Below are 27,782 nucleotides of genomic sequence, written 5' to 3' on the forward strand. Positions count from 1 at the left end.
GTCCAATCAGTTTACGTTCAACCAACGCTGAAAGATTAATCGTCACCATTTCTACCCAGCCGAAACAGCTCTATCATGTCTTCTGTTTTAAGAAGTGAAAACAGAGCAAGGAGGAGAAGTGCAAGCCACCGAGAGCAACCTCCACGTCACAACCCCACTAAAAGTCTTCCCATGCACCACCCTCAGCCATGCACAGCCCAGCAGCTCTGTAGGCTTCAGTCGCTTTCTCTATCTCTCGGTCTACTCTCTCTCTCTCTCTCTCTCTCCCCAGCAGCCAAACTATGCCGAGTGGTCGACGCCGCCATGAGCAACCCAGCTCATTGCTAGTTGCCTCTAATCTGCTTTGTGCCAACGTCTTCTGTGAGTGAGTGTCCAACCGCATGGAACCGGTATCGAAGGGTTCTGTGACTTAATATTTTTTTCTGTGTCATACGGAACTGTTTTCTCCCAATGTTTTTTAATTTTAGTTTCCCTCTCATTTCGTATTTTCCCTTTCTAGTTTTCAATAATATTGGCTAGCCGATTTTGCAAAAAGTACCCAATGGTGGGTACCTGTAGCAAAACCGAGATGCCATTGATATGCATCGACTCTAAAATTGAAAATTAATGATTTTAAAATAAATTGGTTCTGATATTTAATATAAACAATAGAAAGTTCTTAATTTAATCTTATATAATATGCATACGATTGTAAGATTAATTACTAGATCGAATAGCTCCTTTTATGGGGTACTCCGTTGAAAGTTGGGACCTATAGGTTTATCATCATAATGATTTTATAATTTATTGTGCCCTATGGATTTCAAAATCTAATTAATCATTTAAGCACACATATATATATATAGAGAGAGAAATAATACATGTAGTTATGAGTGTGCAAGCTTCGCACAATTACTTTTAAAAAAAATTGAATAAATTATACGGAATCCGTATAAAAAGAAAACTAATTTTTTAATTATAGATTGCACTTTTTCAAAATAATTATATGGTATTTACACACTTCACGATTGTATGTAACATTACATACATATATATATATATAAACATGTAGTTTTATTTTAATTTAATTTATGATTATATTGATTCATCGCCCCGCAATCATATGCTATGATATTTTGAACTGAAGATCAGCTGTGAAATTTAATGGGGCCTATTTTTTTCAGATTGCATGAGTAATGATATACAGAAATACAGAAAATATTCTTTGTAAAACATTATTGATCTTGATCTCCTAGAAAATAATGAAACCACCACAAATTCAAGCTAGACTCGATTTCCCTAGCCAACCCAAATGATTTCTCTTCGGAGCAAAACGGAAACAAAAGCTTCATTTTCTTCTACTATTATTACGACTACTCTTAATTAAATTACATGCATCCATGACTCGATCACATTGCAGCTTCTCACTTATCTAGTTATCTACTATCTTCTTCGATCTCACATTTCTTGTCCTTTCTCCTTTTTTTTTTTTTGGTGGGGTGGTTCTTTTGTATCATGTGTTACAGCTAGTTTCAGATGCCTTCTCTGGTTATCCCTCTTATCTCCTTGTCTGCGGCCTTCTTCGGTACTTTCTCCGGTTCACCCTTTGCCTCCTTATTTGCCGTATTCATCCCATATTTATTGCCTTCTTTGCTTATGGCATTTGCTGCAGGTTCAGGTGCTTTCTCTGATTCACCCTTCATCTCATTATCTAGTTCAACCTTTACCTCCTTATCTGCGGTCTTCTGCAGTGCTTTATCTGGTTCACCCTTTATCTCCTTATCTCCGGTACCATTCTCCTCATATATTTTTTCGTCTTTGTTATTGTCATATGTTGCAGCTGCAGATGCTTTTTCTGGTTTACCCTTAGCCTCCTTATCCATAGTCATGATCTTCAGTGCTTTCTCTGGTTCATCCTTCACCTCCTTAGCTGCAATATTCACCTTCTCACGTTCCTTGTCTTCTTCGTTTTTTGCATCTGCTGCAGCTTCAGGTGCTTTCTCTTGTACTTCACCCTTCACCTCTTTATCTGCGGTTTCCTTCTCAGATTTATTGTTTTCTTTGCCTTTTGCATCTGCGGCAGCTGCTGGCGTTTTCTCTGGTTCGCCCTTTACCTCCCCAATACTTGTCATCTCTTCTTTCAGCTCTGATGACATTTCGCCGTTCTTCTCAATCTCCTTTGCCTCTTTCTTTTCTTTAGTCTGCCAATGTGATTAATTGAAAGATAAATAAAAAGGAATGAACTTGATCAATAATCATCACAAACAAAAAGGGTACCTCATTGAGCAAGGAGCCAACGGCCAGGACTTCGTTCTCATTGCCGGACTTCCCACTGCCAGCATTCTGCTCTCCAACATTTCCATCAATCTTTTTCTCTTCTTGCTGAACCTTCACCTCCTCCTCCTCTTTGGTTTCCACCAAATCCTTAGTTGTAGTTGGCTTAGGTGCCGGAACCGAGACATCAATGCCACCCTTGGTTTTGGGCAAACTACCACAATTACCCATGTGTAGTGCTCAAGAACCGACTAGAACCTTCCTTTCTCTCTCCCTCTGGCTAGCTCTATTATTATAAATAGAATGGTTGAAGAAGACGGAGAAGAAAAATGATGTGAGAAACATGGGGTGTGTTTTGTGTGTACGATGGTTTATAAAGAGGGGTTTGTGGCCAAGAATGATTTGAGGAGGCCAACCTACGGTTGCCATATTGTTTGTATATTTAGCAGTTGCCAATGAGTCGCGCAAATCAAACACAGATTATTAAAAGCTCCAGCTGTTTGTTTTATTAGTCAAACGGATAACTTTTATTCTAAATTTGACAGTCACAAATGGGAGGAAAACATATAAATGAATTTTACAGTATCTGTTGAGCATTTAATGTTGTTTGAAAACTCTACAAAAGATAAAATTATACATCTCTTTCTAAAAAAATATTGTACAACGCACTTCATGTGTTTCTTTCACTTGAGACCCTCAAACTCGGGTTAGAATTTAAGGGAATCTTAATACTTGGTCAAAGACCTTTCTTTTTTCACAAATGAAACTTTCCCAGGCTACCGGAATATTCCCCTCATGTCACTAAGGGTCTCCCTTTCTGTTTAATCTGTCTTTTGGCCCTTGAACTAGATTAATGTCACTTACATCTAGAAGACTAGAATTGTTATATTCGTCAAGTATCACTATTTCACACCTAGAAATTTTCATTATGGAATTTCCTCAATTGTTAGCAATAGTTTCCCCGATTTTATAGCTGAAGTACATTCAAAGTGGCCACACCACACTCAATACCGAAGTGACAAATAAAAGAAAAACTTCTCCTCTCATATTCAAGCCCGAGAACCAAGCTGCTGCAAAGACTGCCAAAGACGAATTCTCCTGATTTAAAATTAGCTCCCCAGCCAAGTTCAGGCAGAGGATATGGAAGATTTGGTGGATGTTCTGTTAATTAAATTTTCCATAAACCTTTGTGAAAAAGTTATCACCTAAGATTTCAAGACCACAATCCCATATAAACACAATCATGCATAGCAAATGCGCAAAAAGCTTGATGCAGTGAACAAGGAAAAATATTGGCAAATAAAGCACAAATATGCATTATGATTTATTTGTACAAAAATAAAACCACAGTGTTTCTTCTACAACTAAAAGGCAAGATAAGAGTTCATTAATAACATTTGACACAACTTTAATTAACTATACCTTCTACTATAATAACTTAATCACCAAGTTTTTTCCATATCATCGTCAAAAAGCATTGTCATGTTAGCTTGCTTTGGTGTACACCATCTCATGACTAAGCTGGCTTCAGATAGATTTAAAGGAAAATAGACTATCTGGAAAACCAAGTAATCCGAACTGATGAGGAAAGAGAGGAATAAAAACCTGACTTTTGTATCATAAAAATAACTAAGCGCCAAGATACACCAAGAATATAAAGGAACTCCTGCTATAATTTAATAGAACTTGGTGCAATATCATAAACCACAGGTAGATCCATGGACTTTGTGTCAATTCAGCTCTAATCAATTAACATTTTCTTACAGTTAAGTTCTAATGCCTGTTGTGCCTCCGGCCTGTCCAAAAATTATACAAGACAATTTTAAAGTGGTTCAGCAAATTGCTTACGTCCACTGGAGCCTCTTTTATAGAATTTGTACGAGATTTACAAAACACTCTACAAAATTCTATTTATCTCTCTCACGTCCCTCTTTCTCTCTTCACCCACTGCTTTCTATCACTAGCAAAGCTCTCCTTTTATAGGAGAGCAATGGGGGGACACACACCCACTCCTCTTGACCAGAAGAGCCTCTGGAGGTGAGTGGGTGGGTGGATGGTTGGTGAGAATGGGGTGGGTGGCTGCAAACCCAAACTCATTTCATACTTGGGGGGTTTATTCAACAATCACCCCCTCCACCCAAGTGTGCCATACCAGGATGCTTACAAACTGATTCATTTTTCAAATGAATGCACCTCTTTCTTTGACATGAGAGACTTCTGCTGTTGAATGCGCTCCAATGCACCCAAGGGTGTTCAGCAGTGTTCAATACTGATCAAGTCCAAACAGTGTTGGAACTTGATCCCTGTGACGACCTTCGTCAACATATCTGCTGGATTATCTTCAGTGCCAATCTTCTGAAGTTTGATGTCATCTTCTTCTAATATTTCACGTACAAAGCGAAATCGAACATCTATATGTTTTGTTCGAGAGTGATATACTTGATTCTTGGCCAAATGAATTGCACTCTGACTGTCACAGTAAACGGTAACCTCTTGCTGCTTAAAGCCCAAATCTGTTACCAATCCCTATAACCAAATAGCTTCTTTACGGCTTCTGTTACAGCCATGTATTCAGCCTCAGTTGATGATAGTGCAATTGTTGACTGTAAAGTTGATCGCCAACTAACTGGTCCTCCAGCCATAGTGAACACATAACCAGTTATCGATCGACGTTTGTCAAGATCACCTGCATAGTCTGAGTCAACATATCCAGTTACTAGACTATCTTCACTCTTCTCGAACCTCAAACCAACATCTACGGTCCCAGCAATATACCGTAGAATCCACTTAGCCGCATGCCAATGAACCTTTCCAGGATTATGCATATAGCGACTAACTAAGCTAACGGCGTGGGAGATATCAGGTCGTGTACACACCATGACATACATTAAGCTTCCAACAACACTTGCATATGGGACATTCCTCATGTAGTCCCACTCTTCATCGGTTTTAGGAGACTGCAATGCACTGAACTTGAAATATGGGGCCATAGGAGTACTCACCGGCTTCGTCTTCGAGTCGATGTTGAATCGTTGCAGTATTCTCTTCAGATACTGCTTCTGAGTAAGGTGAACTGTACCTTTCACTCTATCTCTGCTGATCTCCATCCCCATTATTTTTCGTGCTTCTCCTAGATATTTCATTTCAAACTCATTACTTAACTAAGTTTTTAAGCGGTCTATCTCCCCCTTGCTTTTACATGCAATTAACATATGATCTACATATAAAAGCAAATAAATGAAAAATCCATTTGCAAGTTTTCTGAAATATACACAATGATCGTATTGGCAACGAGTGTATTTCAGATCCAACATAAAGCGGTCGAAACGCTTGTACCATTGCCGAGGTGACTGCTTGAAGCCATAGAGAGACTTCTTCAGACTGCATACCCAATTCTCTTTGCCAGCTTCTTTGAATCCTTCTGGTTGAGATAGATAAATCTCCTCTTCCAGATTACCATGTAAGAAAGTTGTCTTTACATCAAGTTGTGCTAACTCAAGATCATATTGTGCAACCAAAGCTAACAATATCCGAATGGATGAATGCTTCACAACAGGAGAGAATACTTCACTGTAGTCAATTCCCTCTGTCTGAGCGTAGCCCTTGGCTACCAACCTAGCTTTGTATCGCACTCTATTTTTAGCAGCTTGATTATCTTTCTGATTGAAGATCCACTTACAACCAATTGTCTTCTTTCCTTTTGGAAGCGACACAAGCTCCCAAGTCTGGTTCTGGTGAAGAGACTGCATCTCTTCATTCATCGCCTTTGTCCATTCAACTCGTTCACTGGACTGTATGGCTTCTCTGTAAGTGGTTGGGATCTCACCCCCTTCAGCTGGTAATGCATATGTCACATAGTTTGCATAACGTGTCGGTACACGTTTCTCTCTTCTCGGTCTGTTGGTTGCTATTGACTCAGGTTCACTTGGAGGTACTGTGACTGGATTATCAACCTCATCTTGTCCATGCTTTCCCAACTTCTTTGAAATAAACTTCACACTCTATGAATCATCTGATGTTTCGCCATCACTGCTGCCTTCACTGAAATCTTTATGCTTATGTGACTTAAGCATCTCAGATTCGTTGAATGTAACATCTCTACTGATGATTACCTTTTTAGACTCTATACACCAGAGTCTATACCCTTTTACACCAGTAATAAAGCCCAAGAATTTTGCTTTCTTGGCTCTAGGATCAAGCTTACTTTCTTTAGCATGATAGTAAGCAGGACATCCGAAAATGTGTAAAAAGTCATAATCAGTAGCATGTTTACCTCTCCACATTTCAATGGGTGTCTTTCAGTCATTGGCAGCTGCGGGTAGTTGGTTGATGAGGTGGCAAGCATATGTCACAGCTTCAACCCAAAATTGTTTACTTAATCCAGCATTCAGCAACATACATCGCACTTTCTCTAATAAAGTACGATTCATTCGTTCTGCCACACCGTTCTGCTGCGGTGTACCTCGTACCGTGAAGTGTCTGACAATTCCCTCTCTCCGGCATACTTCCATGAAGGGGTCTGAAGTGTACTCACCTCCATTATCAGATCTGAGCTGCTTGATCTTCCTGCCGGTCTAAGTCTCAACCATTTTCTTCCAATCAAGAAGATTTTCAGCACTTCATCTTTATTCTTCATCGTATACACCCACACACGACGAGAATAATCATCAAAAGTTACAAACCAATATTTACCTCCCAAAGATGCATTTTGGGTAGGTCCCAAACATCAAAATGCACATAGTCAAGAATTCCCTGTGTATTGTGTACTGCGGTTCCAAACTTGATCCGCCTCTGCTTCCCCAATACATAGTGCTCACAGAAAGACAGTTTACCTGTCTTGGCACCTTTAAGTAAGCCTTGCTTCACCAGTGTTTGCAAAGCTTTTTCTCCTGCGTGTCTCATACGCATATGCCAAAGACTGGTGGTGTCGTCATCAGTCTCATCTAGCTTCTCACAGCCTGTGGAAGCTCTTCCATCAATTGTACTTCCCTGCAAGAAGTACAAGTTTCATCGCCTCAAGCCCTTCATTGCCACTTAAACTCCCATTAGCACTTTGAGAGTTCCGTCTTCAATGACGATTTTGAATCCCTTTGAATCCAGATATCCCAGTGAGATGAGATTCTTCCGCAAGTCCGGAACGTACCGAACTTCTGTCAGAGTCTTGACGCTGCCATTGTGCAGCTTTAACCGAATGCTACCTATTCCTTGAGTCTTACAGGCACTATCATTGCCCATAAGTACTGCTCCACCATCAATTTTTGTGAAGTCAGTAAACCAGTCCCAATTGGGACACATATGATAGGTACATCCGGAATCCATAATCCATTCATCGGAATGACAAATGGATGATGAACTTGCCAAGGCAAAATCTGACTCGTCATCTCTGTCCACGACATTGACTGTGTTGGGTTGATTCTGCTGTTGTCCCTTCCGGTTGGGACAATCCTTCCTCCAGTGTCCTTTGTTGTGACAAAAGGAACACTCGTCTCTGGTGAGTTTTCTGCCGACTGATGAACCACGTGATGTGGCTCTGGTTTTCGAATGAAAACCGTTCTTCTTTCTGGGATACCTTGACTGTGGTCTCCCTCTTGCTGTTAGCGCTTCACTTGATGTATCTTGGTGTACCTGTTTATCTTTTCTCCAGTACTCATTGCTAATTAAAGAGATAGATACACCTTCAAAACTAATCTTTTCATTTCTATACAATAGAGTAGTAATTAAATGCTCATATGTATCAAGCAAGGAATTCAACAGTAGTAAAGCCTTATCTTCATCTTCGATTTTAACATCCAAGTTTAACAAATCAGCAAGAATTTAGTTATAATTATTCAGATGTTCAGACATTGAAATACCTTCACGAAATTGGAATCTGAAGAACTTCTTCTTCAAGTGCAAACGGCTCTCAATGCTCTTCTTCATGAACTTATCCTCCAATTTCTACCCAAGTACCCTAGCATCTGTCTCTCTCATGACAAAATACTTTTGTTCTTTGGTAAGGCATAATCGGATTGTACTACAAGCTTGAGTATTAAGCTTCTTCCAATCCTGATCAGTCATATCATCTGGCTTTCCTCCCAACGCAATATCCAACTCTTGTTGGATCAACACATCCATGACTTCACACTGCCACATGCTGAAGTTGCTTGTTCCATCGAACTTTTCAACTTCAAACTTGGCATTTGACACAGTGGACCGACGTCCTGAGCTACTGGCATGTTCAGAACTTCTGTCTCTTCCAGATCCTTCCATTTGAATTTAGAAAATTTAGACTCAAAATTTTAAAATTATAACCGTACGGATGAGTCCGAAACGATCCAAATAGTAGGAAAGCACTATTTGATTGCTGAAATCAGACTCCGAATGGTTTAGATCAAGCCGAAAATGGATCTGAAAAACGGACGGTTGTGATCTGTATGGCGCGTGGGATGCACGCGCGTCACAATGCGAGTGGGCGGCGAGTAGGCGTGTGGAATACACGCGTTACAGCACTGTGTGCGCGTGGGGGAGAGTGAGGCGCGTGTACTACACGCGCTGAACCTCTATAGGGCGCGTGGGGGAGCGTGAGGCGCATGTCCAGCACGCGTCTTCAACCTCTGGAGCGCGTGGGGGCGCGTGGAAGCGTGTGGCTCAGTCGTCTTCCTCCTCCGATGCGCGTGAGGGCGCGTGGATGACTGCAGATGCAAGCGCTGACCTTCTAGGGGCGCTTGTGGGCTACTCCGACCTCCGTTTTCGATTCCGTTTGCGGCAACGGATTCGTCTCGACGCGAGGAACACCCTGGAGTTGTCAAAAATTGATTTTGAGCAACTTGAATTTTCGGACAGCTCGAACCAGAGCTCTGATACCAATTGTTGTGCCTCCGGCCTGTCCAAAAATTACACAAGACAATTTTAAAGTGGTTTAGCAAATTGCTTACGTCCACTGGAGCCTCTTTTATAGAATTTGTACGAGATTTACAAAACACTCTACAAAATTCTATTTCTCTCTCTCACGTCCCTCTTTCTCTCTTCACCCACTGCTTTCTATCACTAGCAAAGCTCTCCTTTTATAGGAGAGCAATGGGGGGACACACACCCACTCCTCTTGACCAGAAGAGCCTCTGGAGGTGAGTGGGTGGGTGGATGGTTGGTGAGAATGGGGTGGGTGGCTGCAAACCCAAACTCATTTCATACTTGGGGGGTTTATTCAACAATGCCATGTGCTCATTTTCATACTTCATTGATTCATTTTCCAGCCTCAGCTTTTCCAACTCTCTGTCATGTTTCCAGCTCATCCTCTGCCATTCAAAATGTTGCTTTTCCAACTCAAGCATCTGAGCCTTAATCTGCAACGCCCGCTCTTCCAATTGTAGTGAGCAAGGTCCACTGCTCCCTCAACTCATTTGCCTTGCCACTCTCAGAGTAAACATGGTTCAAATCGGTATAATCTTCTTTGAGATGAAAACCTAAACCTCTGTTATGACCCAAAAAATTCACAGGATTAGAAAAACTCAAGTCTTTGGCTTTTCTGCTTCGTTTCAACCTCTTTGCAGGGACCTCATGAAAGCCAGCATACATTTCACCATTTCCCTCATATTCTTCATCCTGATCATCAGCTTCAGCATCTTGATATTCTTCATCAAAGTCATCAGCTCTTTTTGGCATCAAGTCAAGAGGCTCACAACCATCTTTAGTTCCAAGAGCTAATTGCAAAGACCGCTGCACATCTGGATCATGAGGAAGATATAATCGATTCCCATTGTGATACGAACACATCTCTTCATAGAACAGATGTTTACAGCTTAAAATCTTCCTCACATCCTCCTTTGCCTTCATTGGTAAATCCATCACATCCAAAAGATTTGGGTTCTCAACAACCTTGCAAGAAGTGCCTCTGCCCAGAATATCATTAAGCTTCTTATACCTCTTATCAAGATCATTAAACTTGTCCTCACATTGCTGAGGAGATATATGATGACCCCTCTCAGCCATGACCTCAGAGACACACTTCCATTTCCCTTTCTTCAGCAAAAGTGAAGACTTCCTTCTCCCACTGGTGATACAATCAGAGGAAGCATCCTCCCCAATGTAGGATACAATGGTGATCAAAAGTTTCACCATTTTCTCTGTCTATTTCATACGGTGCCATGGGGACCCTTTCTTCCCTTTACCAACTTCATCATGCCCATCAACGCCTTCTTCCACACAATGCATCTCATCATCATCACTTCCCAAGTTATTCCCTCTCTCACGCTTATTATGATCAACATAATAGCCAGGTTGGTCGTGGTTTTGCAAGTAAAGTAACTGAAGAGGGAAACCGTCTTGTAATTGTGGTTGAACTGAAGATTCTTGCTGATCTAGACACGGGTTTTGTTTAGGGGTGGCAAATCGTGTCAACGGGTCATGTTCGTGTCGTGTCGAGGCATGCACATTACAGTTAATGGGTCAACACGAACACGACCCGTTAAGGATTTCGTGTCAAAATCTCCAACACGAACACGACACGTTAAGATAACGGGTTAACACGACACGACACGATATGACCCGTTAGCGAATATAAATTAAATTGACACGATACGACACGACCCGATTCGTTAACAAAAATAAATTAAATTAACACGACACGACACGACACGATCCGATCCATTTCAACCCGTTTACATTAATGAGGTGATTGATAAACTAACAATAAGTTTAAAATTACAATCTAAACAATAAAAATACCAACAATATACTGCTAATAATTATCCAGTACCAAATTATCAATTACCAAATACAATACACAAATATGATCCACATTCCACACACATTGTAATAATATTAAAATTACATCCCAAATATAATAAACAAAACACACATTATAAACATATTAAATGTTTCATTTCTCAAACATGATGAAAACACGGATCTAAACAAATCAATAATTTGAAGCATCCTCTTTGCCCTTGTTGATCTCCAACTCCATTACATCTTCAGTTAACTCGTCCAATTTAACTTCTTGTGATTCTATTAAAAAAAAAAAACATCAGTAAAGTTTTATATTATTGTATTGAAAAATTAAAATCATTTATTCAATAAAATTAAAACACACATTACCTTGCTCATCGGCGTCATCGCCATATAACCAATCTCTTGTGCAGACTAATGCTTCAACAATATCTGATTTTAGTGCACTCCTAAACTGATCAATGATACGTCCACCAACACTAAAAGTAGATTCAGAAGCAACTGTAGAAACTGGAACAGTCAAAATGTCACGAGCCATACAAGCAAGATCAGGATAACGAAATTCATTTCCTTTCCAAAAGGAAAGAATGTCAATCTTTGCATTTCTATCTACCCTAGGTTCATCCAAGTAAAGATCCAATTGACTTTTGTGCAAATGGGCACTAAGATCATCATGTCTAAATGAATCAAATTCCTGTACACAAAAAATAAATAAAAATATTTCTTAATGATATGTGATATAAAACAACAATATAATATAAATTATTAAACAAAAAATATTATTTGATATTACCTGAAATACTTGTTTATTAACTGAAGACTCACTTTCCGCTCCACTAACATTGCTTTCAGAAGTCATGGTAGAACATGATGTGGGAACACTAGAAGAAGCATATTCCATGAAAAGAGATGTCATCTTAGTTCGAACATTCATAAACTCAATAGAACAATCTCCATAAAGCTTTGTATAAGAAAAATCAACAAAATGAAGCTTGTATCGAGGATCCAATATAACTGCTATAGCCAACAACACATTAAACTCAGACCAATATTTCTCAAACTTAGTAAGCATTTGGCAAGACATTCTCTTCAAATAGTCATCTTCACCCTCAGAGTGCCGCTTTAATCTAAAATAAATCAAAAACACAGCTGGAAAGTAGAGATTGGCTGTAGGGTATTTCGTCCCAGAAAAGTCACAAGTGGCTTCATAAAAAACACTCAATAAACCTTTAATCTTCTCCACTTTTTCCCACTCAGAATTTGATGGACAATGCTTAAAATTGGAATCAGTCAACTCCAAATGGCTAAAGGCACGACGATAGAAAATAGCACTCTCAAGCATAAGATAAGTAGAATTCCATCTAGTGGGGACATCCTGTCTCAACCCTTTCTTGCTATCCAAAAACATTTGATTTGTTGAATCCAAAAATTTTACTTTCCTTGTTTGTGATCCTTTAACATACTTGATACTTTCACGAACTTTTTGAATAGCATGATCAATCTCTTTCAACCCATCTTGTACTACCAAATTAAGAATATGTGCACAACAACGAAGATGAAAGAACTCACCATCACAAACAAGAGCTTTCTTAATGTTCAACTGAGTTCTTAACAATTCTACTGAAACATCATTAGAAGATGCATTGTCCAAAGTTAATACAAAAATCTTGTGTTGAATTCCCCACTCACATAGCAAGTTATAAATTTTTTCAGACAAAGAGATGCCATTATGTGGTGGTGGCATAAAAGAAAAGTTCAAAACCCTTTTCTGTAAAACCCATTTCTTATCCAAAAAATGTGCTGTAATGCACATATAACCATCAGTGGTTATAGAAGTCCACAAGTCAGATGTCAAACTAATTCTACCAGGAGAATCATTTAAGAAACATCTAATTCTTTTTTTTTCTCGATGATATATCTTAACCAAATCAGCCTTGGCAGTATTCCTAGAAATAATTGGCACATCTGGTCGCAAATATTGTAATAAAGATCTCACCCCCGAATATTCAACAAATCGAAAAGGCAGTTCATGCTTCACAATAGCTGCTATCAACAATTGTCTATATTCATTAGTATCAAATTTAAGATTACTTATTGAGACAGATCCGGATCCACTATTTTGTGATAACAAACACTGACCAATATCTCGTGAACTTCTCCTGGGGCATGTGTCAATGTGACGCTTCATATTTCCGGTTCCATATTTGCTCGCAGCCATATAAGTGACTCCACACAACTTGCACCTAGCTCGTGGCTTGCCATCCTTTTTCTCAGAATCAGGAACCATTTCGAAAAAACTCCACACGTTTGACCGTCTCCTTCGTTTTCCTTTAGCCTCCTCATTTTGAAAACTTTCTGAGTCCAACGGGTCTAAATCAACAAAATCTTCATTTTGTTCTTCTACCTCACTCATCTGACAACAACAAGCCCATATGTTTAAAAAATTTAATTCATTAATTAATTCATTAATTTAATTTAACATAAATTTAACATAAATGCTCTTAACATAAATGCTCTTAAGGGATTCGTAAATGCTCTTAACAAAAACATGAAGCATTAATTCTCCACGCAGTTTAATAAAAGAAGGCCAGAGATGTTGACCCACCACTGAGTTGCATGATATTGGAGAAAGACAACCAGAAAAACATGTTTAAAAAATTGATGATGACCCACCACTGGCTTGCCATCCTTTTCCTCATACTTAATCAGAACGTATTCACTTACAGTGGGTTCGATGAGGCGTTGGTCTGGCCGAGACAGGGGCTGATGGGCGACGCCGAGACAGGGGTTAGCTAACTTAGCTATTAGCTGATGGGCGACGCCGAGACAGGGGTTAGCAGCAGCAGGGGACTCGGGAGGCAGCAGCCAGCAGGGGACTCGGGAGGCAGCAGCCAGCAGGGGACTCGGGAGGCAGCAGGGGACTCGGGAGGCAGCAGCAGGAAGCTCGGCCAGCATGCGACGGCACCGTGGAGCTGGCTGGAGCGGCGGCCTGGAGGGGGGGCGTCGATGACTCAGAGAACGAAAACTGAAAATCAAAACAAAAACTGGAAGGGGGGGCGGCGGATGGGTATTAGATTTAGGGTTAACTTTTTATTTTTTTATTTTCAATTTTAGCCTTTAGGTCTTGAGGGTATAAAAGTAAATTCGTTTTTCTTAACGGGTCATAACGGGTTGACCCGTTAGTGACCCGTTAAGTAATCGTGTCTTAACGGGTCAACCCGTTTTGACCCGAACCCGTTAAGGCTAAACCCTAACCCGCTTTTATCGTGTCGTGTTCGTGTTGGGTTAACGGGTCGTGTCACATATTGCCACCCCTAGTTTTGTTCACGACGAATCTGCATTGGTCCTTGCAAGTCTACACAACCATATGGCCCACCCGGCATCAAATAACCACCTGATGATGGCTTCCTTTCCATGTCGGTCACACAAAAAGGTGTGAAACTAAACCCGTGTAAAAGTTACCCTTTAAAGTTCATAACTGTATTTTTTCCTTCAGAACACAGCTTTGAAGTGCAATTCATAGAGACCAGACGAATGAAACCCAGCTCTGGACTTTAACCGACACAAAAAGGAGCTCACTGCAGCTATGACTGGAAACATATTTAAAGAACTTCATCCGTGCGGATTTTATAATTTAAGAAAATCACGCTCTTAGATTGCCTATAAAATTAGAGGATCTGGGAAGATTTAACCAGCAACAACAATCAAAATTACATGCAAGTAATCAATTCAACTCAGAACCCAACATTTAATTCAATTGGATGGCACCCAAAAACCCATTTCAGAATTTACCGGGAAAACCGAATGGTAAATTAACAGAAACAGTTCGATAATAGTAAAAAGGAACTTATCCGGAACTAGAGCAAGTCCCCATTTCACCATTAGGCAGTCCCTCTCCCTAGCGGAGCTGCGCTGAGAAGAGTACATAGCAGTTAGGGCATTTCGGAAATCAGAACTACGGCAAACAAGCTCCGATAACTTCGAGTACCCAAAAAATATGGGCCTTTGTTCATAGAGGAGAGCTGATGCCGTCTTTCATTCTATGTATAGCACTCTATGTGTTGACGTGCACCTACTTTCCATGATCTAGCGGTAAAGCTCGCGGGGTGCTACAAGTGGGGATGTTTTGTCGAGCTCAAACGTTGACTTTTTGTCAATTCATTCATGGTTTACAGTTTACACTACCAATCAGTTGACAGGCTATTCCTGCATCAGGAAAAGCGGGAGATTAGATCTCATCTAGTTCAATTCTCCGTCAGCAATGTTATTCTGTAAGTTTATGTTTGCAATGACTTATGAGATTGAGTTCAATTTTATTTTTATGTAATTATACTTATTTGCGAAATAACCGAAATAAGTCAAAGATATTTCGGGTTTTAAAAAAAGAATCTGTTCGATTAAATGAAAAATAAATAAAAAAAATTAAATGTTGAAATTAATAAATACATTAAGACCTGAGCCAACTGGCATCTACCCTGGTTTACGGACCATAGGCATCCTCAACTGAAAGCCATTTTTTCAACCAATAGAGAAAAAAGCTGCTGTAATAGATTAGGCAATTGCAAAATATCTAACTTTCACATCTAATATTTGTAAAGAAAAAGTCAAATTTAATCTTTCCTGTTTATAGAGAAAGACTTTATTTTAGTATTTGTAACTCTCCCTCTCTAGTCTTGATTTCCGTTGGGGTTAGATTTTGGGTAGAATAAAATCTGATTGGATGAAAAATATAAAAATTTAATTTATATTTAAGACATTTATATAGAATTTTAGATGAGTTTAATTAGACATTTGTGATTATTAACATTAAATAACAATTGAAAAAATATAATTTTTTAACCCATAATTTAATTAAAATATGATTACTAGTTAACATATAATAGTTAGAATAGTAAAAGATAATAAAATAAAATAAATTAATAATTAAAAAAAATTAAATATTTTTTAAATTATTAATTAGTCATTACTATATAATAAATAAATTGATAATCTATTATGAAGATTTGATGTGAATAGTTAAAATTAAATTCATCTTATATTATTTTATTGTTATATAATAATAAAATAACTATTCCAAGACTTATGTGAATGGAATAGTCAAAATTTAAATTCATCTTATATTCATCAAAAGTGGATGGATCGTCCATTAGCAATGCATAGTCCATTAGCAATGCTACGTGGATGGATCCTAACACAGAAAAACCAGGTAGTCTTATTATTATTATTATGTACAACATAAGTTTGAAATCACAGTTTTCTAACAAACAGATTTATAATTCAGACGTACTACGTTTACACCAGTTATAAATTAAAAGGGCAGTAAGCAGCAACAAAGTGGAAGTTGGAAGTTGCTGCACACATTGTTTTTCTCAACTTTGATTTGCATTCAACACACTTGCGAATTGCGCAGGTAAGGAGCCCTTGTAAGCATCCGATATAGTGACAGCAGCTTCAGCCAGATTGCTCTTCATTTCTGAAATTTTGGACTCCACATACTCCTTGTACCTTGAGACTGAATCAACCAATCTAAATAGTTCATAAGCATGCCTCTGAATGTCTTCTTCACTTTGTCTGATTGCGTCTTGCAACCTCAGCTCGGAGTTCTGCAAATGAATAGGAAAAGTTTAGTTAATTAGGACGCATCCAGCGCTCTGAGACTGTACTCTTCTCCTAGATCAAAACTGGTTTTAGAGGCGTTTGAACTAATAATATCAAAGAATAAAACTACCTGTTTCCGATAAAAATCTCTGCCTTACGAAAACAAAAACTTTTTCCTCACAAATTCTATTTGCTCAGATTTTTCGAAGTCGTGCTAAGTAATGTATCGAACTAGCTGTTTGGCTAGGCAAGAAAGAAGGCAATACCTTCAGAACCTCGGCCGCTTCTCTTTCCACAACATCTAGGTTATGAGTCTCGCTTTGAACTTCTTCCATCATCTTCTTAGCTTCTGCTGCGCATCTATAAGTGTAGTCCTCTATTTCTTTCTTCAGCAGGCTCAGTTGAGCCTCCAACTAAAAGTCAAATTATTTGTGTGACAAAATAACAAAATCAAAATATAGATATTTAGAATATAATTACTTTCCAGTTCCTCTATGAAACCTGAACAAAGAGTATGAAGTTCAACAAGGAGAGGAAGAAAATAAAATGAAAATGAAAAGGAGGGTGATTATGTCTAGAAAGCCAATGCTGAGGTTTTGTAGCGCATAAAGGAATCCCAGGAAAGTTTTTTTCCAGAGGTAGACACCACCTTGAAAGAGTAGTTCTAATTGTAAACAGCCCAAAATGGAAACCTTGACATCATTGTGAAAAGCTTCATTCCCATTATTATTTCCCTTCATTTGACGGGTAATCATGTAAAAATAATATTTTCACTGGTTTCATATCATGGTTCCTAATTCTAAACTAAGTCATTCATTTGACTTATTATTGGCAGCAATCACCAGTCTCTCCATTGTCTGATGGGTTGTGCAAATATGACTATTCTTTCCAGAACTTCAAAGATCAAATTTCCAGGTATGGGGGGCTATTCAGGAAACTACTTCTAAGGCTTTTTTATGATCAATTGGTAAGAAGTAAAGTAAATTATTTCAAAGTATACACTCATCAGTATAGTAGAGCAAAGACCAAGTACACACTTACTTCATCAATGCGGGACTGAAGTGCCACTATATGGCTTCTTTTTCCTTCAATCTTAGCCGCATTTTCCTTTGAATGTTGCTGAAGGGAAATCAATTCTTCCAATTTTGCCATAGAACTCTTCTGTATGTCATCAGCATGGGAATCAAGTGCAGGCTTTAGTTTTGATTTGTAATCAATGCCCATTATTTCAGAAGGTGTAGATCCCTTGGCATTCAAGACATACTGAAAATCGTTGCCAAGCTTTAACCTAAAACCACCCCAAAAAGAGCAGTTATAATCACACCACCGTACCTAGTGGGAGTTTCCAGAAGGTAGCAAGAAAACTAATAACAAGAAGAGAAAGAAATGATAACTACACTAGCAGACTCTCTCAGGTGTTTAGAGCTCCACATCATAAAAATTCACTGATTAGCTTATTTGGGATAAGTACGAAACGCACAATTTGAGCAGTAGTTCATGATTCTACCAAACATCTAAGGCTCAAATAGTCTTCAACCATGCGTGGTGTAAAGAGTGAGATAGTGTGTTCAAACCGAGTGAATGGGTGTGTTAATATACATAAAAACGTTTAAAACAAAGGATGTGAGCCAATGGGAATCCACTGCTTTCAATGTAAAGAAACAGTTAAAAGTATCTGCTAAAGCTTGGCGTAATTAAACAAAATTAGGCAGAAATAATCACAAAGATCTATAATGACGAACTGCATAAGAAAGATTGGAGCATCTGGCAGAAATTCCATATTTCATTCGATATGCTACCAATGCCATGGCACTAACCCTGGCTAAGAGATCAATGTTTTTAAACCGAATCCCATGGCACCTGAACATTATCCTGGCTAACACCAGTACAAAAAGTAGTTATTCACTTGATGGCAAAAGAAGCCTAAATGTTTGAAATACTAGGCGTATACATCCTTCCTATATGAAGCCCAGCTTGCGTAGCTTGTACAGATGATTTATCAGACATCAATCATGGCATGAACTAAACATTGTACATTACATCCTGATTAGTTAAGGTACGATAAAACAAACAAAAAACCAGAACTAATAGCATTGGGTTGATTATAAATGATAAGCAGTATAATCAATTTAATTGCATATGAACGTGCTCTTGCGCACACGCATAGAAAGTTTCAATCGATAGATAGACAAAAAGTGAGGGAATAAATAACCTCCTCATAGCCTGGTTGCATTCAATGGCAAGCCCCTCAAGCTCCTTAAACTTGTGGCCGAGCGTGGCATCAAGATCCCAGGACTTCTCATCCCACGTGTTCCGGGCCAGCTCCGCCTCACCAACATCCCTCTCAAGGGCCTGCAACTCCCTCCTCATCCTCTCCACGTCTCTTGCATTCATCGTCTGCGCCTCTACCCTCCTCTTCAACTCCTCATTCTCTTCGCAAATCCTCTTCCTCTCCTCCACCTTAGCCTCCAATTCCCGCTCCTTCTCCTCCAACACCTTCTCCATCGCCGCCATCCTATCTGAGAACTCCGAGATTATGGTGTGGAACTTGTTCACGTCTTCCTCCAAGAGCCCCTTCTCCTTCTCAAGCACCTCCTTCTGAGAAGGCCCCAACCGCAACGCCTCCGCCTTTGCCTCCAACTCCCCCATATTAGAGCCTAAAACCCCAACATTCTCCCTCAAATCCTCTTTCTTCCTCTCCAATTTCTCCACAAAAATACCGTCCAACTCGTCCACTGCATCGTCATCGCCGCGTATGTAATGCAAGTAACTCTCAAGAACGTACGCCTTCATCTCATCGTTGTCTCTGTCGGGCGATGAAGGCGAGAAAGTAGAGAGATGATCGTTGAAGAGGGCAATCTGGACGAGCCAGTGTATCAAGGCGAGAAAAGCGGGCCACTGGTGCGGAGTACCAGGGGACTTCAGGATGGATTTATTGAATTTGAATGGATAATTGAGGGATTTGAGAAAAAATGGGAGGTCTTCGTCGAGTTTGGAGGAAGGGAAGTCGAGGCGAGAGAGAAGGAAATTAAGGGTGTTGGTGATTTCTTTGGCGGAGGGTAAGGGGGTTCTAAGGGGTGCGGCGGAATGAGAGGAGAGGTAGGAGTTGATAGTGGAGATGGCAGATTGTTGGATGGAGCGCTCCTTGTAGAGCTCGAAGGTGGCCACGCGGCCAATGCCGACGGAGGAAGAGGGACGGCTGCTGGCGAAACTGGCATCGGAATCTCGTCCAAATTGGCGGAGATGTTCGAGTGGTGTCGGTGTAGGCGCCGGGTTGAAGGACTCCTTCGGACGGCGCCGGCGGCCGCCTGTGCCTCTCATCATAATTTCTTTCTTTTCGGACGTGGGGGTTGCCGGGTTGGACTTAGGTTAGGTCTCTCTCTCACTAGGACCTGCGCGGGCACTTTAATTTTGAGTTATAATTTTCCCGCTTATTATTAAAAGAGTTTGATTGGGCTTTAATTACGTGTGAGGCCCATTACAATGACAATGACACTGGCCCTGTCCAATTGTTTTCACAATTTTCTGATAAAACAAATAGACAAGCCCATTATTTTTGTTTTTTGGTCAGGTTGAAAAAATATATTCACCATCTTATTTTTTATCATCTCACGATATAATATTAAATAATTAAATTTAATTATCTAATATCACATTATGAGATAATAAAATAATAATAAAAAGTAAGATAATGAGTAACATTATTCTATTAGCTAAATTAGTTAACAATCTTATAAAGTAAAGAAAAATCATTAATTCCCAAATTTATTGATGTTTTAATTTTAAATTTTATAAATGCGACATTCTTTGGCTGTTAGTAATAATAAATTAGATATATGAGAATAAAAGATCCACATTTACAATGATCTCATCCCAAACCAATATACAAGAGCAAACACCAACTAGAGTCTAGGGATGTAAGTCGGTTTGGTCCGTCCCAAGGGGTGATGAATTAAAACTTTTGATCCATCATTTTTCTCAGGGCAGACAAGACCTGGTCAGTCCAGTCTAATTATTCTTTTTTTTCTTAATAAATTAATAAAAAAATTTATTTAAATTATTAAATTAAAATTAAGTGAATTATTAATATAGATTATGTAACTAAATTATTAAAAAAATATTTTATATGGTCAATGATAATAAATTAAATAAAAATTATATCATTAACTAATATAATTACTATATAAAAATAATATATTAAATTATTAAAGATATTTTTAGAATATATATAGAAGTTTGGTCCGATCCAAAATTTATAGACTCCGGAACCGGACCGAATGGTTTCGATCCACAATTTATGGACCCGAGACCGACTGGTATAGAGTTCGGATCAGTACAAACGAGTCATTTCCGGTCGGATCGACCAGCTTAAACCCCTAACCCCTACACAAACTGAAGTAAAAATTGACTTGTGCATACAAAAATAGAAACAGATAACATAAAAATATCGGCATATAGAAAAATAGAAGAAAAAAATAATCCGTCTCTTACTCAAGGAAGGCACCTCAGTTCATTGCCAAAAGAAGAAAAATGATGGACCAAAGCAAACAAGGCAGCTAACAGCTACGGTTCCAAGCCTAGTCAACCACTGCCAATATTATGTTGGCTTCTTAGTTCTTAAACTAAGTTTATAACGTGTTTATAGCTTACAACCCCAAACATCCAATACACTAATATCTCTACTCTACCAATAAAACTAGAGCTTCTAAAATCAACTAAGCTTAACCGACATGTGATACAAGTCTAAAGTGAAGAAGACCCTTGATTCTTGATTCGCCACCAATCTCTTCCTCGCAAACTCAGAAGCATTTCCGGTGGACAATTGCCGGACCAGATTCATCATATTCACCCTTGGATATCCACATCTGAAACATATGAATGTAAATAAATCAACAAAACAATCAAGCACGTCCATAAACACACACATTCCAGTCCACCCACTAGAAAATCAAATGGAGAATCGTCCATAAGAAATGAAGAATCAGAAAACCTTCAACGGTTCTTTTAGAAGAGCAAAAAAGAGAGAGCATAGTAATTACCTGTTGGAAGGTACTAAGAGATGCCAGGATTGATCCTCCAATCCAGACACTGTACTTTCTCTCAGGAGGTGCAACCACCTTGATTTTCATGCTGCTGGGAGCAAGAGCTGAAATTTCCTTGCTCATCCGATCAGCAATGCCAGCAAACATAGTTGACCCACCACTAAGCACGATATTTCCATATAAGTCTTTCCTGATATCAACATCGCACTTCATAATGGAGTTGAAAGTAGTCTCATGGATTCCGGGAGATTCCATACCAATGAGATGTGGCTGGAAGAGTATTTCTGGGCATCGGAACCTCTCAGCTCCAATTGTAATAACCTGTCCATCGGGTAACTCATAGCTCTTCTCAATTGCAGAGCTGCTCTTTGCAGTCTCCAACTCTTGGTCAAAATCCACGGCAACATAAGCAAGTTTCTCCTTTATGTCACGTACAATTTCACGTTCAGCAGTGGTGGTGAAGGAGTACCCTCTCTCAGTGAGGATTTTCATCAAGGCATCAGTTAGATCGCGACCAGCAAGGTCCAACCGAAGAATTGCATGGGGGAGTGCATATCCTTCATATATGGGCACCGTGTGGCTCACACCATCACCAGAATCCAAGACAATACCTATCCAGTGAGTGTATAAGTATGAATAAAGAATTGAAAAGAACAAAAAAAGTCACAAACTCTGTAAGAAAATAACTCTAGGTATCTCCCAAAACAGTAATAAATTATAGTCGAGACTGACAATGAAATCTAAATTCAACACATATTGCGCAACATTTCACCTCCCAGTTTTGTGTCAGAATCTCTGACATGTTTCTAAAATTAAGGTCTCATATGACATCAATATATTTCAATCTTTAAAAAATGTTTATCTTAATATCCACTCCCTTCTCTTATTCCAATCAAACATTTTTTAAGACAAGAGGGACAGTTCCAATCAAACTTCATTTCGGCTTCCCAACTTTTTCAAATTACTATCAATGCTAACCTGTTGTACGACCACTGGCATAAAGGGACAGAACAGCCTGGATAGCAACATACATAGCAGGCACATTGAAAGTCTCAAACATGATCTGGGTCATTTTTTCCCTGTTGGCCTTAGGGTTGAGTGGTGCCTCGGTAAGAAGTACTGGGTGCTCTTCAGGAGAAACACGAAGCTCGTTGTAGAAAGTGTGATGCCAAATCTTCTCCATGTCATCCCAATTGCTGACTATGCCATGCTCTATAGGATACTTCAAGGTGAGGATACCTCTTTTAGACTGGGCTTCATCACCGACATAGGCATCTTTTTGGCCCATTCCAACCATGACACCAGTATGGCGAGGTCGCCCAACAATACTTGGGAACACTGCCCTTGGAGCATCATCACCAGCAAACCCAGCCTGCACACATCAGGAGGCAGTAAACAGATATTTGTGTTGTCAAAGCAAAAGTTTGCAATACAGTTAAGAGCAAAATATTCAACTAAAAAATCCTTATTAGATTACATGTAAGGAAAACATAAAGAACTCATTAAACTACATAAGAATAATTCACTAACCTTGACCATTCCAGTTCCATTGTCACAGACAAGAGGTTGAATATCTTCCTCGGCCATCTTTTATAAACCTGCACGAGGAAAATGGTAAAACGTGGAATAAACTATAAGACGAAAGGCCTGATTAATAGCAGTCCAAATTATATGAGCCTTGTTTTTTGCTTGGAACTCTTTTTTACGTTATTTTTTGAAGCACCATAAAAGCTTCTGCCTCCAATTGGATCTCTAATAGAAATGAGGGAAAGAAGAGACTGAAAATGGTAAAGAATTGAAAGCATCTTTTAAGCATTTCGTTACCATTTTTTAAAAGTAAATTAACAGTGAGCATTTTCATTAGCCTCATATTTTCTAAAATCCAGAGCTACCCCAAGCAATAGACTAGCAAAGAAAATACAAGCAAATTAATATGAACCAGTTTCCAACAGAACAGCTAGTATTGTCTAACAATGGATAGAAGTCAACAACTTTAACAGCTAAATCTATGGCCCGTTTGGACTACGGTTTTGAAACATGTTACCTTCAATGAAATTAATTTTGAAATTGGAATTCGAAGCAGCCAGAAATTAGGGGGGAACTCATTCTAAACCATATCGATTTTTTAAACAATATATAAAAACAACAAAACTTATCGAACTCTCAAAACGTTGCCTGTTCAGCAGTATTTTCAAAGAATAATCTAATAAAAGACACCACTTAATTGATTTCCTGCACCAACACACAAGATTTACGAGTGCTTAAAGAGAGAAACTACTATAATTCACTGATTGGGAGCTGTTAGCTCAGCATCGCTACTCCTAAAACCTGTATCCTACGAGCTACCCAAAACACTGCCACAAATTTTTTTCCCTTTCATTTTTTGATTATTCATTCTTCCAAGTATCCACCAAATTTAAAGAGAAAAAAAGGAGCATTCACTGAGTGCAAAACGGGGAAATAGATACCACACGAGGCACGAGCACAGAGAAATAAACTCATATACACTTGCATATATCCAGAAAAAACCGAGCAAAACTTGTAATATAACAAATTTTGAAGAAATTATTCGAACTATTCAAGAACAAGAAGGATCTAGATCGGTCAGGAAACTACTGAGACAAAAAGCAATTTCCGTGGAATCTGATTTCAAATATACAAAGGTAACAGACATCTTTAGATCAAACAACAAACAAAATCACTGACGGCACGGATCTACACGAACCTTGTTTACAAAGGGAAGACAGTATCAGAGTGTGGGAGAGAGAGGGAAGAAGCAGAGACTTTGGCAGGGAAGCTGAAAATGGAAGCTTAAATGGGTGGAATACAGACGAGTGACCAAAATAAACCCAAATTCAGGACCTCGGGTCTGTTTGGTTTCTGGGAGAAAGATAACCAATATAAAGAATACAAATGCGTGGAATCTCAAATACCATTCTCGGATGCCAAACGGAGAAATGTCGTAGTGACGTGTCAGTGAGAATGACTTCTTAGATTATAGAACAATAAAAAGGATCTTGTCTGAGACGGGAAATGGAATCCGACAAAATCCTCAGCTGTCCGTCCAGTCCAGGTCCAGGTCTGAATTTTTGGTCGTTTCGACGTTTGGATTTTAATTACCTGTATGTTTTCCACGTCAGCGGGGTAGGTGGCTATCATGGTTAAGTGCGCGATATGGTTATGCTGAGTAGTAGTTGACGAGCTGAACCATGACTTTCCGTGTATAATCATTAATCACTACACTTATTGAAATTATCATTTCATTTTTAATTCAAAATAAAATTTATGTAAATATTTTTATCGATAAAAATAGATGAAGCTATATGATTTTAGAAAATTAAAAATTTTATTTATAAATATTTTTACGTGCAATTCTTTTATATACAGTCATCTTATACAGTTGCTATAGAGTCTACTATTTAAAATAAAACATAAAATAAAAATAAAGCATATAACACTTTTCATAAGTGCTAGTATAGTCTTCTTCTTAATCTATTCGACTTTGTGGCTAGGTTAGGATTAGGAGGGAGGGAGGTCTACTGGGTTATCTTTGAAAATAATAGAGCTGAGATTGAACTTGAAGAGGAAATAGATCGACAAGGGCTTGATGCTCCAAAATCTGAAAACAGGAGATGAGCATAAGGGAAGGTGGACGAAAATGATATCTTTTCGGGGAATGAGGCAAACAATCAAGTAGGTAGTTCATCTGCTAAGAGAATGAGGGACAAGTTGTTGAAAGAAGCAACAAAAAGTGTGCCTGAGTCTGGGTTTGGCAAGGTGAAGCATTTGGTGAAAGCCTTCAAGAAGATTCTTTCTATACGAAGTTTAAAGGACTCAAATGAGAAGGATGAGAAAGAAGCATAAGAGATTGAGAAAAATAAAAATTACATGTATAGTTATTTTTACCTATATTTTTTTTACGTATAGTCGTCCTGTACAGTCGCTGTAGAGTCTGCTATTTAAAATAAAAAAGAATAAAGTAGAGAACACTTTTCATCTTAGCACTAGTACTGTGGTCTTCTTCTTGAGCTATTTGGCTTCGTGGCTGGGTTAGGGTTAGGAGGGAGGGAGGTCTATCGGGTCATCTTTGAAAATGATAGAACTAAGACTGAACTTAAAGAGGAAATAGAGAAGGGCTTGATGCTCCAAAATTTGAAAACAGGAGATGAGTATAAGGGAATATGGACAAAAATGATATCTTTTCGAGGAATGAGGCAGACGGTCAAGTAGGTAGTTCATCTGCTAAGAGAAGGAGGGACAAGTTGTTTGAAGAAGTAAGGAAAAAGGTGCTTGAGTTTGGGTTTGGCAAGGTGAAGCATTTGGTGAAGGCCTTCAAGAAGCTTCTTTCTATACCAAGTTCAAAGGACTCGAATGAAAATGATGAGAAAGAAGCATAAGAGACTAAGAAGAAGGCAATGAAATGGGCTTTACCAGAATTGCAGGCTCTGAAGTTCCTGAGACACGGGTTTCATCTTCTTCTTTCTATCCAGCAAAGATGTTCTTGACATCAAAGAACCTTGGTTTAGATTCGCAGTTGTCAGTTTCATCTTCATGGGATAGTAGCCAAGGAAGGTGGGTAGAAATAGTTTGGTCTATTTTATTTAGCTTTAAATTTGACTATTAGGACTTCGAGGGAGAGAAACACAGAAGGTCTTTGAGGGAGGAAAATATGGAGGGGAAGGAGGGGGAGTCAAAGATGAAATAGGGTCAGGCATTGAAATTGTGCGTTTTTAATTTTCCACATCAGATGGCGTTTACCCCACGCTTGCATCAGGCAATTGTCAATAGCTTTTTTTCTTTTATATTTTCTTTTATCATTTTATTAATGTGATTGATTGTGTTATTTTTTAATATAAAATAATTATTTTAACCAGTTACATCAATAAATTACATAAAAAAATATGTAAAAGTAACTGTATATAACAAAACTATTAAAAAATTATTTTTACAAATTTATGAACGTGAATCCCGTGCAAGTTTTTTGAAAGAAGAGTTGAAATCTATATAAAACATATATTTTTTTAATAAATCTAATTCCTTTTAAAAAAACTTGCATAAAATTTGTATAGGCTAAGCTACTTATAAATAGCATGATTCATGATTTTAATGGTTGAATCTTAATTAAGGCGGCAAATTACAAAATTAAAGGTAATTTTTGGATAATATAATAATAATTTAATCTTCATATTGCATAAAAATATTAATTTCAAAACTTTAAAAATTAAAGGTAGTAAACATCTCATTAAATGAACATGTTCTTTGGGCTGACCATGTGCTATAATGCCATTTTTTTTTTGTTGGTAATAAAACTTATTATAAATTTAAAACAAATAAATGATACATTTGACATTTCCCTTAACTATTCACGCTCTACATAATTTAATTGAAAGGTACAATATAAGTGAAAATATACATAATTTTAAATATTCATGTGAAATCTAGGCTATCGAAAAACTGTAGTTATCTTTAAAATTAGCTGTAGAAATATGTGTTATATGTATTTATGATATTATACTTATTGAGTATCAATCTCATTTTATTAGTTTTTATTTTATTTTTTAATTTAAGTTTTAAATTTTAAATTTGTATAATTTCAATAATAGCAAGTCTGCAAGTCAGCATGTATAATTATGTACGTAAAATTATAATTATAGATAACATTATTATGTATGAAATTCATGTGGTTGATGAATGGCATTAAATACCAGAGATCAATATTTTGGATACATATCCATCTTTAAGTCCCGTTTGGTTCATTGACTGCATTGAGTGCGGTTCACTTTTAAGCATCTTCTACCATCTAAACATCAATTTGGATTGCATCGTAAATAAGTTCAGTGGTCTATACAGTCTATAGATGTAACCGATCCTGACGAATGGCAGCTTTTATACGGTGAGATATCATTATGCCTACAAACCGAAGGGTGGAAAAATAAAAGTCATGTTTTATCCATTTTACCCTTACTTAACTTTAGGTGGATGGCTACAAGTGTAGATTGGAAAAAAAATTTTTGCCATTTAAGGATTTGACGCCGGAAGTTCATTTTTGATATGTCAAATAAATAGTTGAATTTAATGATAAAACTCGTTTATTTTACAACGTCTTATAAATATATCTAAATTCATTTTAACATCTAAATATATTTAAATCCATCTCAAGTAGATTTCACAAAAGTCACACAA

The 27,782-nt window shown here is 38.2% G+C and overlaps 4 protein-coding genes and 1 pseudogene across 7 annotated transcripts; all 5 read right to left on the reverse strand.

Annotated features, from left to right (window-relative positions):
• Positions 1-1,137: 1,137 nt before the first annotated feature.
• On the reverse strand, positions 1,138-15,236 carry LOC122314227 (vicilin-like seed storage protein At2g18540). 2 transcript variants are annotated; one of them, XM_043129657.1, is made up of 3 exons: positions 14,830-15,236; positions 2,257-2,539; positions 1,138-2,180 (listed from the first exon to the last, which is right to left on the reverse strand). In XM_043129657.1, the coding sequence occupies exons 2-3, from the start codon at positions 2,482-2,484 to the stop codon at positions 1,512-1,514; spliced, it is 897 nt and encodes a 298-aa protein (XP_042985591.1). In that variant the 5' UTR covers positions 2,485-2,539; positions 14,830-15,236; the 3' UTR covers positions 1,138-1,511. The 2 variants fall into 2 exon arrangements, with proteins under 2 accessions (XP_042985591.1, XP_042985590.1); XM_043129656.1 differs by lacking the exon at positions 14,830-15,236 and having other exon boundaries at positions 2,257-4,007.
• On the reverse strand, positions 3,546-14,835 carry LOC122314226 (annotated as a pseudogene).
• Positions 11,011-14,008, reverse strand: LOC122314225 (zinc finger BED domain-containing protein RICESLEEPER 2-like). 2 transcript variants are annotated; one of them, XM_043129654.1, is made up of 4 exons: positions 13,684-14,008; positions 11,753-13,372; positions 11,329-11,469; positions 11,011-11,238 (listed from the first exon to the last, which is right to left on the reverse strand). In XM_043129654.1, the coding sequence occupies exons 1-3, from the start codon at positions 13,912-13,914 to the stop codon at positions 11,398-11,400; spliced, it is 1,923 nt and encodes a 640-aa protein (XP_042985588.1). In that variant the 5' UTR covers positions 13,915-14,008; the 3' UTR covers positions 11,011-11,238; positions 11,329-11,397. The 2 variants fall into 2 exon arrangements, with proteins under 2 accessions (XP_042985588.1, XP_042985587.1); XM_043129653.1 differs by lacking the exons at positions 11,011-11,238; positions 11,329-11,469 and adding an exon at positions 11,476-11,616 and having other exon boundaries at positions 11,712-13,372.
• An 817-nt stretch (positions 15,237-16,053) lies between the features above and the next one.
• Positions 16,054-19,969, reverse strand: LOC122314472 (kinetochore protein NDC80 homolog). 2 transcript variants are annotated; one of them, XM_043130094.1, is made up of 5 exons: positions 18,770-19,969; positions 17,599-17,845; positions 16,824-16,970; positions 16,326-16,562; positions 16,054-16,237 (listed from the first exon to the last, which is right to left on the reverse strand). In XM_043130094.1, exons 1-4 carry the CDS (start codon positions 19,879-19,881, stop codon positions 16,329-16,331), a joined length of 1,740 nt encoding a protein of 579 aa, XP_042986028.1. In that variant the 5' UTR covers positions 19,882-19,969; the 3' UTR covers positions 16,054-16,237; positions 16,326-16,328. The 2 variants fall into 2 exon arrangements, with proteins under 2 accessions (XP_042986028.1, XP_042986027.1); XM_043130093.1 differs by having other exon boundaries at positions 16,054-16,562.
• A 1,051-nt stretch (positions 19,970-21,020) lies between these two features.
• LOC122313473 (actin-7-like) lies at positions 21,021-24,481 on the reverse strand. The gene is made up of 5 exons (XM_043128529.1): positions 24,325-24,481; positions 23,130-23,197; positions 22,578-22,971; positions 21,597-22,210; positions 21,021-21,422 (listed from the first exon to the last, which is right to left on the reverse strand). The coding sequence occupies exons 2-5, from the start codon at positions 23,184-23,186 to the stop codon at positions 21,357-21,359; spliced, it is 1,131 nt and encodes a 376-aa protein (XP_042984463.1). The 5' UTR covers positions 23,187-23,197; positions 24,325-24,481; the 3' UTR covers positions 21,021-21,356.
• Positions 24,482-27,782: the final 3,301 nt, after the last annotated feature.

This window comes from Carya illinoinensis, chromosome 6 (genome assembly GCF_018687715.1).
Source record: "Carya illinoinensis cultivar Pawnee chromosome 6, C.illinoinensisPawnee_v1, whole genome shotgun sequence".
Lineage (NCBI taxonomy): Eukaryota > Viridiplantae > Streptophyta > Magnoliopsida > Fagales > Juglandaceae > Carya > Carya illinoinensis.